The sequence below is a fragment of the Melospiza georgiana genome, chromosome 1, assembly GCF_028018845.1.
Source record: "Melospiza georgiana isolate bMelGeo1 chromosome 1, bMelGeo1.pri, whole genome shotgun sequence".
Classification (NCBI taxonomy): domain Eukaryota; kingdom Metazoa; phylum Chordata; class Aves; order Passeriformes; family Passerellidae; genus Melospiza; species Melospiza georgiana.
In genome coordinates this window covers 17,938,778-17,960,538 of record NC_080430.1, presented here as the reverse complement: position 1 = coordinate 17,960,538, position 21,761 = coordinate 17,938,778, and the positions used below count along the sequence as shown (strand labels likewise).

General features: G+C 37.5%; 1 protein-coding gene across 3 annotated transcripts in view; it reads right to left on the bottom strand.

Moving 5' to 3' along the window:
* Positions 1-3,314: 3,314 nt before the first annotated feature.
* The window catches only part of PRTFDC1 (phosphoribosyl transferase domain containing 1), a 42,856-nt gene continuing 24,409 nt past the window's right edge, over positions 3,315-21,761 (bottom strand). The window contains exons 5-9 of one of the 3 annotated variants that reach the window (XM_058030005.1): positions 9,163-9,180; positions 7,682-7,764; positions 7,229-7,275; positions 5,199-5,275; positions 3,315-4,568 (exon numbers count right to left, since the gene is read on the bottom strand). In XM_058030005.1, coding sequence (XP_057885988.1) covers positions 4,521-4,568; positions 5,199-5,275; positions 7,229-7,275; positions 7,682-7,764; positions 9,163-9,180 — 273 coding nt within the window. In that variant the 3' untranslated portion in view covers positions 3,315-4,520. The other 2 variants (XM_058030013.1, XM_058029996.1) reach the window with 2 other exon arrangements.

The following is a 21,761-nucleotide window of genomic DNA, read 5'->3' as shown; positions in this document are numbered from 1 at the left end:
ACAGCAAGTATTTAACTAATTGAGTCTAAATTTCTGCATTTGGAAACCCCTTGGTGTTCCAAAACAACTGCTGGCAGCAGTGAAAGGTTCAGCTGTGGATACGCATGTGTCCATGAGAAGGTACAAAGAAACCAAGCTCTGCTTTATTGACAGAAAGGAAGGCAGGGTCAGCCAGCTCTGCGTAACAGCACAGGCATCCAAACTACAGCTGACAGCCTTCAAAGGCCTCACAGAGCCTCACCCACAACCAATGTCTCCTTTTTTCCCTTCTATAAAATGTTATGTGTTTTCTGCAAAATAAAGGACAACCTTTCCTCAGTCTGTTTGTATTGCCTTCCTTATTTGAGGTGTCTTTCCCTTCTAATCATTTATAAGTGCTGTTTCTTCATAAATAATTATCCTTTTAACACTACAAAATAATGCCACAATATAGTTTATGGCTTGTGACCAAAATTTTCTAGCTGTCCAAGTGTTGCTGTGGTGCTGTCACTGCTTTGAATATCCCTGGCAAGCACAGCAGTCATTCCCTAGTGGTGCAAACATCTCAGCCAGGTACTGGGATAGCTGGACAAGGCTGCCTGCCCAGGGGAAAGCACATGGCATTAAAAAAGAACTGTGAAAAGTGCATGAAATTAGGATACAAGCTTTTATTTTCCCTCCACTGTATTCTCAGTGTTTTGAAAGGATGGCTAAAGCACCTGAGAGCCTGCTTCTCTCACCCACAAGATTTCAAATGGGGACACTGAGACAAGCACAGGAGGAGGCTGACTCAGCCACCTTCATCCTGCGGAGGGTACAGCCAGAGCTGACTTTTGGAAGACTGAGCTGAGGTAACACACACCTACATTAACTTATGTATCTACATTTCTCCCTCCAATTTAAGGAGAAGAAGAATTTAGGATACTTTTTCCAGTGCATTCATGTCAGATCTTTATATTTAGATTATGAGAGGTTTTGGAAAACATTTAAAAGGTAAAAGAAGGAAAAAGCATTCTCCAATATGATTGTTTTACAAAAGGGCAAGGAATCCTTCTGTCTCTTGCTACACAACCCTGTAATGTTTTTCTTTTGAGACTCTGATTTTTAATTGAAACTGAAAATTAAAGTTTTCAAGGTAGCTAGAATCAATTACAGTTTGCATGCATAACAAGTTTGATTACAACAGGGGTTTTCACTGCTCTGTTTTCTGAGCAAATCAAAATGCAAGATATGCAGAGAAGCAGATTCAGCCTTCTTCAGCATAAAGAAATATTAAAATTTAGAATTGCAAATATTTGTATTTAAATATATCTTATTCTTACAGATTCATATAGATATAAGAATCGTAGATAGATCATCTATATATATATACATATCAATTTATATATCATCAATAGTAATGACTCATCACCTAAGTACATCTCAAAGTTAAGCATTTTAATATATAAAACTGTGCATAAACACAGTGTATAAACTGTGATGATTTCACGTTTTCACAGATGAGAAACTGTTCTGCAGCTCAATATCACATACAGTTAGTATTCTGTTTGGGAGGGAAATGTTGGAATTTTACATAATACAAATTTATTAATAACACTTCAAGGATTAACATAACATGGTCAAGAAATACAATAGCAATCAATCAATCAATCAATCAGTCAAACAGACACTGTTTCCTACTTCGTCCAGCTCTAACTAGAAGAGTACAGCAGCTGATTCAATTGAAAAAATATCTTAATTACAGACCTTTTAGACTATTTAAATTCTACTTTTTAGGCAGAAATTACTAGATATTCAGACTATATGGTTTGCAACATGAAATCCTAATTTATCTTCAGTTAACCAATGTGCAGGAATTATTCTTCCTAGTTTGACCTTCTCTCCAGAAAATCACTCAGGGATATTTTGGAATCACACATAAATGAATAAAGTTTAAAACCTGACGGCTGATAAGTATTTTTGTCACTTTAAACAAAATTACTGTCCATGCTAATTTGTATTCAACAGGTGGGGAAAAGATGCTGATATTAAGTGCACAAGAAGAAAAATTGAGATAAAAATGGAAGCCTGCCCATAAACACAATGTCCAAGGAAAATAATGGATTTTAGAGAACATCTTCTCCTCTTATGTAACAAATGTTGCTGAACTGATTAAACAAAACCCAAACATAGCTTTGTGGGTCGTAGCCTGCAACCACAACTGAAAAAATACTTAGTGGCCTTTTAGTTAAAGGAGTGGAATCAGCAACATTACCAAAACTCAAGACAATAAATTCTCTGAGGACACCAAAGAGAACCCAATAAGCCCACTATTAATCAGTCATACATGCGTGATTACCTGTTCCCTTAGTTACACTAATGATTTTCAGAGTCTGACTGTTAAAGTAATTGAAAGCTGATTTTTCTAGTGGAAGTGCTTCAAGCAAAGAGTAATGTGGATGGCAGCTGAGATACCTGGAGAGGCTCATATACATATAGGTACAAAATTCAATATGACACTAGAAGAGAACACCCCCCTTATTCACAGAATAATCCCACATGCAAATTCACTAATGAAATCTGTATGTTCCTTTTTCACAATGTTAAAAAGATGACAGGAGGAAATGTAATTCGAAGAAACATTCCAGTTCTCATAATATCTAGAAATCTGGTCTTTTTTTTTTTAGTATGGGGATTTTGATAATCTGAGTCTTCCAATTAAACAATTTTAACACTGTTTGAATTATTTATATCTACAGTCATTCATATTTTCACACTAATTTTACACTAACTCACTAAATTTTTATTGTTGTTGCTGAAAGCTGATAGTTGTAGCAAGGTGAATTGGACTGTAATTTTTCAAGAAGAGAGGAAAAAAGAAAACCTAATGGATGTCTTGGACTAAGCTTAAGTCTAAGCATGTCAGTCTGTGCAATGTGTCATTACTACTAATAGCAAACAGAAGCATTAAGAAAAACTTCACCACTCTCATCAAACAAAAAGGGATTAAATTCTTCAGCAGCTTCTTCCAGGGTCTGTAAGGGTATGCATTATTCTCTGAAACAGAAGAAATTTACTCTGAGGGAAAGCTTTTCAACAGAACTCTTTTAAAATACAAGTTAAAGGAGTAGAAATGAGCTAAGGCATTTCTCTAGCAATCACCATAATTCTTCAATCTTTTTCATTCCCTTAACATCATGCATGGATTTTATCCAAATAACAATAGCTTATCAGCTACAGAATACATACCTATAGTATGTTTAGATTACCAGATAAATGCATATTTTTAAAAAGCTTTTATGGGATGTGCAAAATATACTGAAGCAGGAAAACAAACAACTGTGCAATGTTGTACGTATTTCTAATGTTTCTTTATTAGTTCATAGGAATGTGCAGCTAGTAACAATCTGCCTCTCACAGTTCAGAGCAAAGCCACTGATACACAGCTACTCACTTTGCATTGGTTTCCCTTGGGAAATTGTTAAGAACACTTATAATATTTAATACAGAATTAAACTTTTCACAGCTAATACAGTACATAAAATTCACAAATTTCTTCAAACATGATCTATAAAGAAAGGAGTCTACAGTCTACAACACTCATGCATTAACTGGTTTTCTGTGTTGTCCTATATATTTTTCTTTTTTTCTATACAAGCCTTCAGCATTGTCAGACCTGTATTCTCCATGACAGATGTTTACAAAAAGTCTCTACTTAGACACATTAAAAAAATCAAATAATAACTGAATAATTGTCTGACTAACATTTAACTTTTGTGCTTAATGAGGTTTAGTTAAGACTATAATCTCAGGAGAGCACTGTTAATATTTATATTTGTTTGTATCCTAGAGAAGAAAGGGATACCATGCAGAAATTCAAACCTGCCTGGCATTGGTTTGTCTTGATTAAAATTCAGCACATTAAACAGATCAGATCTATGGCTACATGACACACCAGAACCATGCTATCTTCCAATTCTGGATCAACAGTGTCTTGCAAAGGTTCATTTTGACCTGCACTCCAATTCAGCACATTCTGAGAGCTAAAATTTTGTTTTGAAGAGTCGGTAATGAACTGCAAAACAACACAGAACTTCCACTGAAACTTTTGAATTGTGGAATTAAGTCAAAATAATGCTTTCAATTTTGCATGATGCAGTCAATAAAATCTTGTAAAATAATCCTCATTACAGAATGGCACTTTTGAACTATTTTGTGTGACACAGTAAAGTCCATGAATTGCAATAGGTGGAATGAAGAACTGAGCAAAAAAAAAGATGTGTTCACAATGAGACCCGAGGCAGACAAGTTATTAGTCAAAAGGCATCTTAGATGGTAATTTTAATATTTAATAAAGGTAGTGACTGTAAAAGTCCTATGCTTCACATTTTAGATAAGACCTCTCACTTCTGTAAATATTCATCAGCATCTCTAGAGTAAAGCCCTTATTATACTGAGTTGAAAGACACACAAGCCAGCTGAATTGCTTTTCTGGGAGATGCTTGAGGGAGTGTAGTCAAATTTCTGCTTCACAGAAATATTCAGGTGTGGATGTTACTGCTTCAGACTCTGTATTTTGCTTTGCCATGATCATTGATAACACATATGTGCTGAAAAAAACAGAACAGATTGCAAAAGCATGGTTGAGTACATTATTAATTATTAATTAATTGTTCGCAAATACTTAGGTTTGGCCAACCTAGTGCTCTTAGGATTACTCTTTCCTTTCTGGACAACTGGAAGTGAATTCTGATTTCACTTTCTAGCCACAGCAAGTTTTCCCACTTGGAATTCCCAGCTTTGAGATGTTCCCCTAGGAGTGCCAGAAGAAGCAAAGGAAAGGTTTGCACCTTTTTTCCATCCTCATTTCTCTGAGAAAAGGGACAGGCAACACATTATTCAGACAACCCGTCTGACCTGTGCCTGTGTTTCACTTTTGCTGCTGTCTCTGCACATACTGGCAATGTTGGACCTGAGAAGCCCCAGGCTCCCAGAAGATGGAAATTTAGGAAACTCTTAGGGGGAGGGAACTGTTCACAGTGCTGAGCAAGAACTCCTTTGGATTATTTGAGGTTTTTCAGGGAGTTTTGCACTCATTGAAAGGATCCCAAATCCCAACCACGTCAAAGACTCACCTCCACAGGGCCCCCAGGAGGAGAAAAATTGTGGGATATTTATGAGAATAAATATGGAAAATGTAGATCAGTGACTTTCTAAACTATTTTTTGTAATAAACTTACGTTTAAATCTCTGAAGTGCTCATTGTAGTCTAAGGCATAACCTACCACAAATAAATCTGGAATTTCAAATCCGTAATCTGTAGTGAGACAAATAACAAACACCATCAATATAAGATCAGTGGCAGTTATAAGCCCTTAAATTAATTTGTGGTTCTCAAGAAGCAAACTCTATTTATATGTAGTCAGCTGGGGCTATGTTAGTTTTGATTGAGACATCATGGTCAGCAGTAGCCCCATAACCAGTTCCCAGGCATAGAGTACTTGTGAAAGGGATGTGAAGAGTCAGAGGAGAGGAGAGGATCATTTTGTACAAAATTATCACTGGCACATTGTGGATGGAAGCCAAAATCAGAGCTGGAACATTCTGCTTGCATTTGGAAGCTCCATTGGTATCTATGTGTGAAGATTACTGTCCCATATCACAGTAATGATGGAAATATGTGGAATATTAAATCAGAAGTAACTTTCACAGATCTATATATTTTCTGCTAAGAATAGCAAAACCTATCTCGTATTTTATGCTACCAAAACATGTCAAATGCTTTCAAATTAAAGCCCCAACCTTATGAAGATTCAAGCACATGCTTACCAAAGTAAATGCATGCAGTGCACCTCAGTTATACAACTCACACACCTGAAGCCAAGCACAGACATGCATCTTTTTCAGTGTGAAGGTCTGTGCAATATCAGCACAATGTAAAACAAATTAGACTCTTTCCAAATTGTTCTCTAAATAACTAGAGGAAAATCCAATCTTACAGACACAAAAATAGGTCCACATAAAAAATTCTACAGGTATTCAGGTAAGGAATTTATTCAGTTGTTTAAGATTGGAGGTTATGTGCACTTTGGAATTGTAAATTTAGGTGAGTGAGGAAATGTTACACCACTGTCAGTGATTTACAAAAGAGATCTCTGATGTTTTATAAAATTCATCACACTATGAATGAACAAGGATAAAATTTGTTTCATTCAAAAGTTAATATATAAAAATATAAAGCTACCCTTCATGAAGTAATTTTATTGCTTATTTTATATGTTTAACATTAGTTAATCCAGTCAAATATATGCCTTAATTTACTGGGTTAAATTGTAAATGTTAAAAAATACCACTCCACTGTGTAAAAAGTTGTACAACAAAATGTTTGGATCATAGTTCAGATAACAGGGCTAAAACCTCACAGCCATGCCCAACATTTAAGTAACTTTTGCTTCATAAATTTTCCATCTCTCCCACACCCCAAATCAAAACCCTTCATGCTGCCTCCTGGTACTCACCTGCCTACTCTCCTTCTACCCTCCTCCCCAGCTCAGCTGACCAGAGACTTCTTCAGTAGCAAATACTGGTTGATCTCTTCTAGATGGATTTTATTTAGCCACATAGCTGTTATTTATTCTAAATAAGTCTAAAATGACAATTGCTTGGTATAGCTCCATTTACAGCTTCATCATAACACAGTACAAGGACCAGTAATTTAGAGAGAGGTGGTGCTGGTGTGGTGCAAACTGAGCAGCAGGAGAAAGTTTAAAAAGTCCAATTTATCTTCTGCTTTTTAGGGGGTGGGATTTAATTATAATATCAGTGTTTTCCCTTTGTACAATAATACTTTTAAAAATAGAAGTGCTTTTCTGAATAAAAAAATGTAAAACTTGCCAACACTTAGTCACAATAAAACACCTTTCATGCTCAGATGGAATCCTGCAGCTCCTCCAGAGAGATGCAATGAGGAAGGAAAAAGAAGAAATGGATATTCTCTTTGATATTGTCAGAGACAGAAGATAAAACACTCACCTTTCATTGATAAAATTAAACCCTTTCAAAATTTCCCTGTAAAGTTTGTATTCTGCAGAAAGCCTAAGTCGGGTAGGTTTTCCAAATGACAATTATACAAATCCTGCCATTGCATCCCATAGACCCACTGACAATTGGTATTTTGCAATGCTTCTAGCAGTCCATAGAATGTGATGAAAGGCAAGTGACAGAGTAGTGGCAACTTCTACTGTCAAGTAGAGATTTTCAGAACACTTACAATCTGGTCTGTATCCATCAGGCCGAGATGTTCTTTTCACCAACAAACTGTAAGTAAAAATAAAATAAACCCCATTTAAATCTAGATATGGAACTGAATAACACACATAAAACTAATCCCTTTATCAAAAATCTGAGGCACATGAGTCCCTGTTCTTGTTCTGTTTCTCTTCCTGACAACATCCTGATTGCAGGAAGAGCTGGGTGTATTCCCCTCCCCAGTCCATCAGTGCCAGTCTTGAAATGGCTGGAGGATCATTGCCAAGCAGAACAATACAAAAGCATTTCCCCTCCTTTCCTTCACCCTCCCCTCAGTGACCCAGGCAGCTCCTCTGCACAGCTCTCCTTCATACTGCAGCATCAAATTAAAGCAGGATGTCTGAATGGGAAACTATTCGGATAATATGCTGGACTAGACTAATTAATTACTAAGTTTTGTGATCCTTTTACTCACCTTGCCACTTTAATCATTTTCGGCTTGTATTTTTCTATATTGTTAAGCAGAACCTTCATGGTCCTTCCAGTTCCAACAATATCCTTATAAAACAAGAAAAATAAAGTAAGTAAAACACAAAGGAAAGCAGAAAGGAGGAAATCTGGCAGTGACTGAGAAGTTTCACATTCTTGTTTTGTAGAAATGATTTATTTTTCCAGTGCATTGTAAACCACATCCAAAAAAGACCATAATTGAGCTTAAACTTTTGAAGCAAGCACTTTCTATTCATAAAATTATCAGTTCAAGGACTGTCCACTTCCTTTTGAAAACAGCTGTGTTGCAAGTACTTGGGATGTAACTCAGGACTGGAGCTGACTCTACTGGACACTGCAAGGATGCAGGGATTAGACTTTGCATGATATGCTTGAGATCACAGTATGTCACCATGTCTCCATGTTGGGGCTAAATCTGCCCTATTTGTTGTACTAGCACAGTACAAATGGGATTTCTCTAGAGCTGCCATATCCAATATCATCTCAATGAGATCAATAGAAAACTGACTGTGGAGAGCAGCTGTTGATCTGAACTTTGGGGGTAGATTAGCAACACCTTGTCTCTGCCCTCCAGCTGTTTAACATGCAGTTTGCTTGGACATTATTAATTTCTGTTAAAGCAGATGGAATGAGTAAATTGGAGTTCTGAGCAGCTATTCAGGTAACCAGCCATCTCTGTGGCTGATGGCTTTTTTTCCATCTTTTGCTAAGAAAAGAAATTTCAACAGTATACAGTTCATTACACTGCCCAGCTTACTTCCCACACAAGCAAGCTGCTTCTGAAATGCCAGGCAGATCCTAATTTGCTCTCTAGCTGCCCCAGTTGCTTATTCAACATTTTCAAAGAGGATCACCTATCTTAATTATATAAGAATTTGTAGCAGCAGTGAGGCGACATGTTCTTTCCCTCTACAACTGAACACTGCTGATTTACATCAGCAACAGCTCTGTGATGGGCTGTGCCCAGGGACACTGCTGGGGGGAGAGCTGGATGCAGGAGCTGGGGGCCTTGAGGGAAGGACTGACACTCCCAGCCAGACTGTGAACAGCCCTGGGGCTGTAAAGCATATGCAGGGCAGTATTTCAGTCATGCACCTGAGAAATGCAGGGCATCACTGCAGTTCATTCACTGTCCTCCAAGGAACAGAACAACTTGAAGAACAGGAGTTGATGAAACCACAGAAAGAACAAATCAAATAAGGCAGAAACAAAGACTCCTGGGTATCACGAGGCAGAGCACCAGTTAGAGTGACAGCAATGTAGTTTGATCTGTCATGCAATTGCAAAAAGACTGAGAGGCCATTAAGCAAATCAACCCCTCTCCCTCTTCACCACCTCCCAGCGAGAGAAGTGTAAACACTGACAGGATTTAGAAACTCAACAGCCCATCATGATTTGGCTGTGTGACTTTATCTAAGTACAATATGACATAAGCACCCAGCTTACCTCCACAATTAGAACATTCTGGAAGAAACAAAAAGGAATACAATTACATAATATTCACATAGTAAAAGAAATAAATGTTTAAAAAAGGGAAATGAAGATAGGTCCATGTACATATGTACAACACAGTAGGACACAAGGAGTTTCCTGTTTCATTTCTGGGCCCTGAAAAAGAGCCAGCCATAAGAGCAAGCCCTGCAGTCAGGGACCACAACTTAACTCAGCTCTGTCTAGATTATCCTCTTTGTCCAAGAACGGATGTAGCCTTTGGAAAATAAAATTAGATGGAAGAAATCCAAATAGGATGAGCTTTACTTCATTCCAGTGTCTCTAGCTGTGTACTGCAGTGTACCCTAAAGTTCACTAAAACACTATTTCCAATGTTAGTATGAGAATACAACAACAATATTTTTTCTCTGAAATAAATGCTCTTCCTCCCTCCACCCACACCCAAGCAACTTCACAGTAAAGGATTAGAGGCCAAGTTGTAACACCCACTCTCATACTGCAAAGCACCCTCTTTCTCTTCAGATACTGCTGCTGAAATCAGAATTATTTGAAGAGAATGGGAGTGGCCTAGCCAAGAGCAGTAATGTCAAGCTTTATGACAGTATCATCACACAGGCTGAATCTTTTTGCTGAAAGGGTTCATCACTGTTCCAGGAAGTACAGGGTCTAAGGAGACTTCAGTTCTTCTACTAAAAGCAGTATTAGGATGCAATGTCCTTATTAGAATAAATAAAAATCTGTTTATTATTAGGCATGATCATATGCATGATCAAAAGGATGGACTCTTACAATCTTGCATGAGGATCTACTTTCTGAAGTGAAACCTGCAGTAGCAAGAGGAAAGTTATTTCACAAATACCTTTATCTGTCTATCAGTGTATACACCTTACATGGATGTGCACGCTGTGTGTCCTGCAAAACCTCAATAGTTTCATATCCATGCAGTATCCACCAGCCTGGCTTACATTCCACTTCCTTTCTGTCAGGCTGCTTGGCTTTGCTACATACATAACAAGGGGACTGTTTAACTTCCTTTTCCATAACAAAAACCCAAGGCCGAGAGTAAGAAAGACTCAGACACACAGAGGAGTGTGTGAAAGCAGCATGCTCACAACCAGCACTCTTTTAACAGCTTCATTAACCAATACATAAATAGCTTTAAATATTCAAACCAGAAATTATTACTATAGATTATCCATATTTATATTCACACTGCAGCTCTTCCTAACACTCACAGTGCTTGGTAGGGAAACATGGCATACTTCATGCATTAAGCACTGCAGAAACACATTACCACACACTGTATTATACCTGGATGCTTCTGAAATGGCAAAACACTTGGTAAAGGTGTGGAGGGAACTCCTGGCAGCAGTTGAGCAAATGTCAGCAAATGGAGATACCACTCAAGAAAGCCACTAATTTAGACTGAGCTCTGGTGGAATGTATATTAATCTTGGAGGGAGGCTCCTTTTTGGTGTTTTCATAACAGGTTTCACTGGTGGTTATCCTGCTCGGCACTCCTGACTTTCAACCTCTCAGCTGCTGACACAAACAATTTTGGATCTCAAGCTAGTCCTGTGAAGGCAAAAAGTTAAAGGCCTCTTAACAAAAGCCTAAAGATACCCTGCCTCTAGAAACTTCTCCCTTCAAGAAAGAATGGAAGTATATCAGTTGTCTAGATGGGATGAAGAGCCAAAACCATGTTCAGGAGAAACTTATGACAGGTGTGTAGGAACATAGTTTTTGAAGGAAACCATTTGGATCCAAAACCAATTTGGATCTCATCTGGCTTCCTGTATGAAGTCATAAGTGGGAAAAACACTTCTGAGGACAAGCTCAGGACACCTGGGTCTGAGGCATAAGGAAATTACTTGATTCAGTCAGTGGACACCTGAAGATAATGTGCAGGAGTAATGGCTTAACCACCCCAAGGAACCTGTGCAGCTGGTGATATATGTAAATATTGATTTGTTTATACACACACACACACACACACACACACACACACACACACACACACACACACATATATATAATATAGGGAGAGAGCAAAAGAGTTGACAAGAAAAGAACCTCACCAGAACTAAAAATGGAAATGAACCCTTTAGTACCAGACCCAATGAGAGTAACCATGATCAAACACAGCCCACAGATCTCAAGCCAGGTCCATAGTCTTGAGACAGGTTCAACAAAGTCAGCCTGTGAGTCAGGGTCTGGGCCAAGGCTTGCAGTCATGTACAGGTTTGGCTGCAGCTGAGCTGAAGGTCGGTACCCACAGAGCACAGATCAGTCATGGCCCAAGAGCCCAGTGCTGAGCTGGTGTTCCTGTGCCCACAGGTGTGAGTAAGGCCCCAAGGGACACAGGGCATGGCCATCAGCATCTATTTGTGCATCACTTAGTGCACTGCGACAGACTGAGAAAAGCAAAGTCCTGAGACATTTCATACACAGACAAATAAGTTTCTTTGCTACCACAGTTGCTTCAGCTGTTCTGTCAAGATTAAGGGATTCTTTTGCTTGCTCACATGTGGAAATCACGAAGTTGGACAGAATGAGGGGACAGCAGCCTCCTTGGCCATGGAATGTGGGTTAACCAATAAGGAGTATGTCCTTACACAGTCCTTACTATTTAACTTGTGAGAAAAAAAAATAATCATAGACATAATAGAAAATGTCTGAAGAGACCATGAAAGATCATCTTTTGTTGGGCTACAGCAGAAATTTTAAACTATCCTTCACAGATATCTGATTTACCTCTTCTGGTAAACATGATGAGTACTTCAGAATCTCCCCAGGGAATATGTCTCAATACCTCATTATCTTAGAGCAAAAATATAATAAGAAAACTTCTGTTGATATTTGGCCCGAACTTATTTTGAACAGAACATGGAAAAAGCTTTTTTTCTTCTCTTTTCTATATTTGAAAGACATATTTCCTCTCTTCTTCAGATTAAACAGCCTCTATTTATTTAATGTTTTCTCACAAGTTATATTTCCTAGCTTTCTGGTCACTCTTTTGTTCTCCTCTGGAATTGGTCCAGTTGGTCAGAATCCTTCTCCAGTTGTGGTGTTCCAAACCAGAGTCTTTTCCAGTGTCAAGAGGAATAAAAGAACCACTTTGTATGCTTTATAAATAATCCTCCTTTCTATGAATCCCAGTACAACACTTACATCCTTTATAAAAATATACTGGTGTCTCATGTGCAACTTGTGATCCATCTTTTGTCTCCAGGACTGCTGCTGAGTCAGTCCTCCCTCACTTGCATTTATGCAAAAGATTATTTCTGTATAAACACAGAAGTTGGTATTCATCTTTATTGTTGTTACATGTCATTCTTTGAACCAAATTCTTAAAATAATTTCTTAAGATCATTATATCTTGTAGTATTTTTCCAGGTAGTATGAGTACCATTAAATGTTAATTTAATCTTTTCAATCATGAATTAAGTTTTGTATAGTCCCTGGAGAGCATGCTTTAATGCATCTCGTCTGACAGTGAAGCATAATTAACTGTTTCTGGAGAACAGCTTTCCAACCAGTCACACATCTAATAGAAATTCAATTTTGTCTATGTCTCCTTATCAGAAATGACTCATATGAAGGAAAGAGGATTAACGTGGATCCAGACATGCCTGAAAGGTTTGTCTGGCTGTAGGAGTGATAGTCACCTGCACATGACTTCAGCTGATGTGTAAGATCTCATATTTACTGACTAACTTCACAAGGAAGGATTTTGGTGGACTTTGTGTCTCATCCATAGAGTCAAGGAGTCTAACTGTTGCAAATCATATACACTGGGGAAGTTCCTATAAGATGTCTAGGCCATCTTATGGCCTAGAAAACACAGTTGCTGTTTTGTATTATGTCCATTCTCATTATTTCCAAAACACAGATGAGGATTTTCTGTACTACAGGGAAATCCTGTAGGTAAGGCTTTTGCAGTGGAAAAGCTACTATAAAATATTTAGATATGAAAACATTTTATAACTATAAGTAAGCAGGTATCCTAACTGTTCAGAGTGATACTTTAATCTCTGTTATCATTATGCAGGGTTACTGTGCCTTAAGTCTCCTTACTTTTCAGTCATTAACTGCTGCTTAGGACCAAAGGCATTCAGAGTGGTTTGCCATCCTCTGGTACACAAACCCTCTCCTACAAAATGCTGTGCAGGGAAACTGATTGTGTCGCTGCCTGTCCCCTGCCTTTCTATTGTTGGAGCAGTCTACAGATAGACGATTTCAGAAAAGGGATGGAATAGCAGAGTAGAAGAGCAAACTGCCAAGAAATGTTTCGATATACAGTTTGCCAGACTAGATAGTGGTGATGCCCAGCTAAAACTGGTTGAAATAGATTAGTTTATCCTTGATCAGATGGATTGCAGAGGATGAAAGAAGAATGCAATGGATACAACAAATTAGTACATTGTCAGGGATGTCACCATCATCCTAAAGGCACAGCTGGCTGCTCCCAGCATCTCTTGTGAAAGGTCAGTTACATGGAAGACCTTATTCTGCTTCACTGGGAGTCCCTATGTGAGCTGGTGTGCAGGGACTGGTAAAACTCATCAGCTTGTGGTACTGCAGCAATCACTGATAGCTGGACAAACAGGATGCTAAAGAACACTGAAGAAAAGATCCTTCTCAAGTATGTGTGTTTGCAGCTCCCATACCACATAGATCAAGAATGTTTTGTCCTCTCAGATATATTTGAAGCAATTACAAAGAAAGAAACCACATGAAAAGAAAAGTAACCCAGCCTTCTGGATTCTGTCTACTTTTGAAACTCTGAAAACAGGGTATAGGAATATTTACTGACATGTTGACTAGGCTAAAGATGGCTTAATTTCTGAGCAGAGCCATGTTCACCAATACAATCTCTGAAGTACATCCAGAAATCTAATAATGGTGCTAATATATCTAAGAGTGAGACAGAATACAATCAGTTTTTTAAAATATGTTCTGGAAAGATTTCATACATAGTCCAAATAAAAAGGGATGCTGGCCTCAGAGAATGAAACACCTTCCTATTGAGTCATTGCAAAAGAATCAACATTGCAAAAGAATCAGCTGCCATTACTGACAGATCAGAGGGACGGCTGTGAGCTCAGATTTGGATGTGATTCATTCTGTGTTTACATAGCTTTTTACCAGGTAGCTGGCAGAAGGTAGGCTGGTATAACACAAAGAACACCTCAAGTTGGAAGGGAGTCATAAGGACCAGCAAGTCCAACTCCCTGCTCTTTGTAGGACTACCTACAACTAAACCATATGACATTGCCCAGGTGCTTCTTGTAACTCTGACAGGCTTCAGACCCCGACCACTTCCCTGGAGAGCCTGTTCCAGTGACTTGAACACAGTTACAGTGAAGAACCTTTTCCAACAGTCCAATCTGAACTTCCCTTGATATGGCTTCATTCCATTTCCTCTGCTGTTGCTGATCCCTAGAGAGCTGTGTGCACTGCCCATCTTGTGGAAGCTGTAGGCTGTGATGAGGGCACCCTTCAGCCTTCACTTTCCCAGGCTGGACAACACAAGTGACCTCACCACTCCTCAGAAGTCTTGCCCTTGAGCCCTTGCACCAACCTGGTTGTCCTGGACACACTCTGATAGTCAGAAGTCCTTCCTGCATTGTGGCAGACCCCAGCACTCGAGGTGAGGCTGCCCCAGGGCAGAGCAGAGCAGGACAATCCCTCCCTTGCCCTGCTGGCCATGCTGTGCCTGATGCCCCCCAGGACAGGGTTGGCCCTCCTGGCCCCAGGGCACTGCTGGCTCAGGTTCAGCTTGCCATGGGCCAGGCCCCCAGGTCCCTTTAATGGTGCTCCTCTCCAGCCTCTCATTCCCCAGTCTTTACATATAATAGGGATTAGCCTGTCCCAGATGGAGAATCTTGTTAAATTTCATACAATTGGTGATTGCCCAGCTCTCCAGCCTATGCAGATTTCTCTGTAAGGCCCCTCTACCTCTGAGGGAGTTCACAGCCCATCCTGCTTTATCATCATTAGCAAATTTTCTAAATGTACATTCAGTTGATGAGTCCAGATTTTGTATAAAAACATTAAAGAGCAGTGGTCCTAAAATTGTCCTCTGTGGTTTTGAATGCAAAGGGGTGCTGTGAAGTTTAAAATTATCCAGTTTTGAGTAATCAGGGCACACACAACTTGAAACTCTGTACATGAACATTTGAACTGAGCAGAAATAATATTTGTGGTGTGAGCTGGATCCCCACAAAAATATAATTTGCATTTCCATATACATTTCTAGACAGTAGTAAAAATAGCCCATAGCAGCATGTCTTTGGTCATCTAGAAAAAGGAGGTTTTTGACAATACTAGTACTATGTAAAATAAGGAGGATAATTTCTAATCCCCAGGTAGCATGTGAATCTGTCTCTCATGCTAAAGAGAACTCTCTGTGAATGTTAATTTTTTAAAATAATGAACAGAAAACATGCAAAACTTAAAAATCTATTATTTCCTGCTTTTAAAAGCCACACACATTTATACAGTGCAGGAAAGTATGTTGTTTTTACAGTACATTTTAAAAAAATTCTGATTTGCAGTAAGATGAAAACTACCCCAGCACTGAGTCAATACATTTCTATTGTTTACCTTCCCACAGGTCAGTAATAAATGGAACAATGTCAGCTAACAAGACCAAGCAGAGTAATGAGAGCATGTCTGCCTCCTGCCTGACAGTAGTAAGTGCTATGGAAATTATTTTTCATCTTCCTGGAACAGAATAACAATTTTTTTTCTAGACTTGGATTGTATGTTCCATTCAGAAGACTGTTTTCAAAGGAAAATTGCTATGAAATAGTAGTACTTTGAAGTTAGCACAGAGTAAGACTTTGAGGAAAACTGTCTTTGAATTAATAGAAATTGTGACATTTTAACAAGGTAAAAATTCTAAGCTGCACATTTAGAAAGGGGGAGTATTTCCCTGAAAGCCTACTTTAATAATTAAATAAACAACTGCATTTAATGCAACACTACAGCTAAGAGGACAAACTCAGCCCTCACATATATAGCAAGAAAATCAGGTAGGTACATAAAGAAGGTATTTTCTCCTTAAATGTTTCAGCATAAAATCAGCAGAATAGCATACACACATTTTTTTTTCTTTAGTAGAAAGAAAAGAACAGAAAGAACTTAAAACTGAGGAAACAAAAATTATTTGAGAACTGAAAAAACACCTTAGAGTGAAGTAAGGTTTGTAGCAGGAAGTAATAGCTTTTATTTAATTAACAGCCCATTTCCCAGTGGGGGAACATTTTTCACAAAAGAACTTTGACCTTTCAGCCCACAGCCTGAGAGAGACCACAAAATACCTTCAACAGCTGAGCCTGGGAACAAAAATTCAGAACTGCTGTATGCACTCGAAATCATGGACTGAATAAAATAGTGCTTTACAGCACATTATAATCCTCCACTGCAGCTGCCCTTCAACTCATTTATCAGTGTTCCACAGCTGATAATTTCCTCTCTTATTTTAGCTCAGAGGAATTCTTAACATTTTTATCTGCCCCTCTGGTCACAGGGCAGGTGATTATGTAGGGCAATCGCTTCTCTTATCCCAAATTGTCTGATTACCACATTAGGTTAAAATGAAGAGTTTCTCCCAATCTGTACATAGCTTGACGTTTGCTGATTCTATTCAGACCAACAGAAGGATCTGCATGCTTGAAATTTCATTTCTTCCAACTATATCAGTTGCCTACTAATAATTTCATGTTGTTAATTCCACCTTCAAACCTTGTCTCATTTACATCCTACAGTATGTCAGTACTGTACAGCAGGCTTCCAATGGATTAGTTTATCTAAAAGAAGCTTAAGTAATGACTGTGTGATAGGCAAATATGCAACCATATGGCAATATAAATTTGACAATGGCAAACAGCTTAATCCAGTAGGCAAAGGTATTTAAAAAGGCCAGAGTAAAAGACAAAAAACAGCTCACATTCAGAAAAGAAAATTAGGTTCACCATTTTAGCAGTGATGACAGTTGATTGTTGGTATAACATGCCTGATATATGGAGGCTTCTCCATCAAGCCTCTAAATGAAAATTGTTGGTAGTTTACAAGATACACGGTAGGTACTGTAGTGAAGAAATTATCATTTGGGACCCTTCATTCTAATCAACCAGAAGATGTTTTTGGACCTTAAGATAAAGGAATCTCTAAACAAAGCCCTGTTTGTGATCAGGCCAATTAACTGTCCTGGGAAGGAAAAAAACAAAGGGAAAAAAATGAACCTTAGTGTGGGAAGATTGGCATAATTTGGACTGATGGAAATACTTCTATCTTCAAATCCCCATTGATATCCTGAGTTCCTTCCTGTCTCTTTCTTGGATAGAACTATTCTTAAACTACTTGGGAGTACTTGTAACATGTTGTTAGTTATACCAGCTTGCAAAATATACATGAATACACAGTGTCAAGAAAAGGTGAGTTCATTTATTTTTCCACTACTACAAGTGAAAGCATATTTATTAAAAAAAAACCCAAAAGCCCTACCACCTTCCCCCCACAAAATCTCATTTTTATCAATCTCTACTTCTTTTTGTGTCTTGTTTTATGAGAGTAAGGGGATAAAAAGCAACAATATAGTGTATTTTGATTCCCTTTAGATAAATTTCCATTCAGTAGTCTGCATTTTCACTTAGATTCTTTCTGAAGACACCTTTTCATGTGTACTCCATATCATCAGAATGACATAAATTGGTAATAGGACTCTTCAAACTGAATTTTTAATGGATTATCAGTTTACTCATCACACATGCAGTACTTGCTTTCTTAGCATTGTATTTATGGAACCTCAGGTACCAGTGGTTAAACAAGACGTTTTATGACAGTGCCATAGAGCTAAGAATCACCATCAAATAAATATTTAAAAAAATGTATAAAGTTTCAGTGAAGAGGTTCAAAGGTAGCTAAATGGACTCTTGTGAAAAGTGAAATAATTTTATGTTATGCACACAGGAATGAAATCCACAGATATTAACATTTCATCACAATGTCAGAAAATAATATGAAGTACTTCTGTACAATGAGACATCTAGCTAGGAACTTTCTACAGAGTTCTAGAAAAAGTCACATACATCTGATTTTCATCTTTTCTGTTGGGTTCATCCACATCTTTCAGCATACTTGGAAGGAGAGATATGACATCTCAAAGATGGGTTTTTTCAGATACTTGGTTTCATCAGCTGCTGCTGATGGGAGCAAACTGGTTAATGTGTTAAGAGTCCATATGTACAAACTCCATCTATTTAAATTGTGTAAAACAAGTTCAGAATCTCTAAGAGTTAAAACAGAGTGGGGACATAATGGAGAACCTGATGCTTTTTTCTTAGAGAGCATTGTGTCAAGTGCTGTGCACACTCATGTTCCACCTGCAGCCATCTTCACAGCATCCTTCTATTGTGCATAAAAATAGAACAAACTACCATAATTAATCTAAAGGTATTTCAGGAATGACTCATGTCTCCATTTTCTCACTTGCATGAAGAAGTACAGTCCTCTGGTCATCTGGAATTGGATGAGGATTTTCTGGACATAGGTGAAATAGGATTATGAACAGGTAAGATGTAGAAGCAAGCAGATAGTGGCTGAGTAGAGCCCATGTGAAAAATGGGATAGGAAGGCTGTAAAAGTTTTTTATTATTTCCTTTCTCCAAAACAACAACAACAAAAGAAAATAATGATGAACAGTAGAACAGATTATCTAAGAAAGAAGTGCAAAGAAAGGTGATTGACTTTGGAAAAGGAAAAGATGGTGTCTTTTGCTTCAGAAAAAACAGTTAAGGATGGCAACTGTCAGAAGAATAGACAGTATCAAATCTAATTAAGAAAAAAGGCAGAACAAGAGAAGTGACTAAACCTGGCAGTTAAGCAGAGGTACTGAAGGTGTGCACTGCTTCAAGACACATAAAATCAACCTTTGAAAAGATGAAAAAGGCAAGGCTGCATATCTGACAGGAATAAAGTAAGATGTTGAGGTGAGTGGGGGACATGACTATTGCCAAAGTGTATAGTGAATTTTGTATATCTTTATTGTCGTATAAATTGTCTCTCATGTACATAGTGTTCTAAAGAGAATGGCATTATTGATTCTGCAAATTTATGGGCATTACTCTGGAAAGGAATGCATATAGGGGAAGAAATCACAACATTAGTCAACACAGTGAATACTAATGGAGAGAATAAGTATAGAACCAACAGAATTCTGAGAAACAAACTTGGAATGGTGAGAATAATATGTATATTAATCTAGAGAATAAAACATTGTGTTAGACAGCTGCCACATGCATGGTTTATTAAATACTGACATGCTAACATATTTAGGAGAATGACAAACAGCTCTCAGAACTCTTGCTGGAGCCTATGACATGCATAGAAAATGGCTCAATAAAATAGGAATGAAAAGAGAGGCATAAGAAAAGAAAGTGAGAATGCTTTATGTTCCCTAAACATCTTCCCAAATGACAAGCTGGGCAAGAAAATGGTAGACAGTGGATAAATTTATTTAGGCAAGAAATATAAAAGAAGTTTGGAGATTTTATAGCACAAATCCTACCAGAGGGAATTGAGAAGAGCTGCATGGAGGATATTTTCTTCTGAGTGAAAGTTCTTTTTTGTATGAGCTGATCAGTCACTTTAGGAGACCATCAGAGTGAGGATGGAATTCTCAAACTAACACAACCAAGTGCAGGGAAAACACAAATACTAATTTTCCTTTTATTCTTGATGGCTATTTATGACCTTCTACACTTCACTGAAAATGACAAAACCACTGGCTGTCAACAACATGTACTGATTATGAACAAGGGGAAATCATACAGAATATAAGAACTGACAGAATTTTTGAAATTCACTGGCTCCATAATTGTATAGTACTAACTGTACAACTACTCTGTCTCAATTTGAAGTTCTTATTAACTTAAAAACTACTAATGATTATTTTGTTCACTTTCTATGCTATATAGAAATAGGGACAATGACAGTACATATGGATCTAAGTTTGACATCAAATATATTATACAACTGTAATAAGTATTTAATTGCAAAAATATATAAACTTTAAATTTATGTTTTTATCTAACTTGTCTCATTTGCAAGGAGACAAGTCAAAGTGGTATAGGAGCTTTTTGAAAGGTTACAGGACATGTTTTACATATAGAGTGATATACAGAATTATTCCTGTCATTAGAGATTTTGGACTACAAAACCAGATCCTAAGCTTCTCAGACAAAATATACATGCATACAACTATAAGAGATAAATGGCAGTGCTACTCACAACTCTGGTACAGCTGAACCTACTGAAGTTTCTAGATGCTTTAAAATTTACTTTGTTCAAATGTCACAAATGGTTGAAAATATGTCAGGAATTTTTACAGTATTATACAGTATGGTTACAGTATTGATACAAAGCAGGGTTATATTATTTGTTCTTTCACCTCATCTCCATACATTTTCATTGCCTTCTTGTTGTGAAACAGATTTCTGAACAGTAATTTATTATATCCCATTTTCAAAATGTTTTCCCCTTTACAAATATTAATTATAAATTTTACCCAAGTGAGCACTTCAGCTTTAAAGTAACTTTGAAAACTAACTACTTTACTATGAAATCAGATACTGAGAAAATTTATGTTCACTACTTACATGATTAAAGGAGAGACTATTAAATTATATTTTTTTCTGGATAGAAATGCTTACAAAGCATTAGACTGTTAAGCTGTATCAGGCTTCATTATTCAAGTACCTTAATTAATGATGTGTGCCATGGAAAACTTTATTCTTGCCTCAGTGACTTTCTTTACAGAAGAAAAATTTCAAATGGGACATGATTTTCTTCAGGTAACAATTTGGGCAGTTTGGGTCTGTATGCCAACTCTCATATTTCTCTTTTCCGTGGTTTGGGTCATTATACATTTTTGCCAGGCTTATTATAATTTCATAAACAAAAGCATATTGTAGAGAAGGACAGAGGAGATATTATTCTGAAGAGCTATTAACAGAGCTAAGAACTATTCCTTAACAGCCTCTTTCTAATTAGCTTTTAAATTTTTTTGCTTTCTTCAGGCTTTCTCAGAAAAAAAAAAAAAGCCCAACATGATTATGTACCAGCATGTTCACTCTGTTTTTCCAATAGGCAGCAAACATGCCTTAGTTCTTCACTAAGATTATAGGCTAGCTGAGATTCCAGGTATTATTACTTAATGAAATGCAATTCAACATGAAAATCTCAGAATCTTTTCTCTGTAAATTTCAAAATTGTTTACTTTTATTGATGCTTTTTAACTTTACAGAAACATAATGGAACTTATATTCCAAGCCCACAGCTGTGCTTTAGAAAACACCTTCCATGATGAGTAAGTTAATGAGATGTAACTCTGTATATTAATTTTTTAATATCATTACAATCTTTTCTTATCCAATACTCCAAGCAGGCAGAGGAAGAACACAGCTTGCTCGATAGCAAAGAAGTTGAATTCTCTGAGTAAGTCTTCAACTAATTCACTCAGTGACATTGGATGCCTACTGAACTGGCAGTTTTAAAAGGCAGCAGCTTTTAGAGGTACTAAAAAC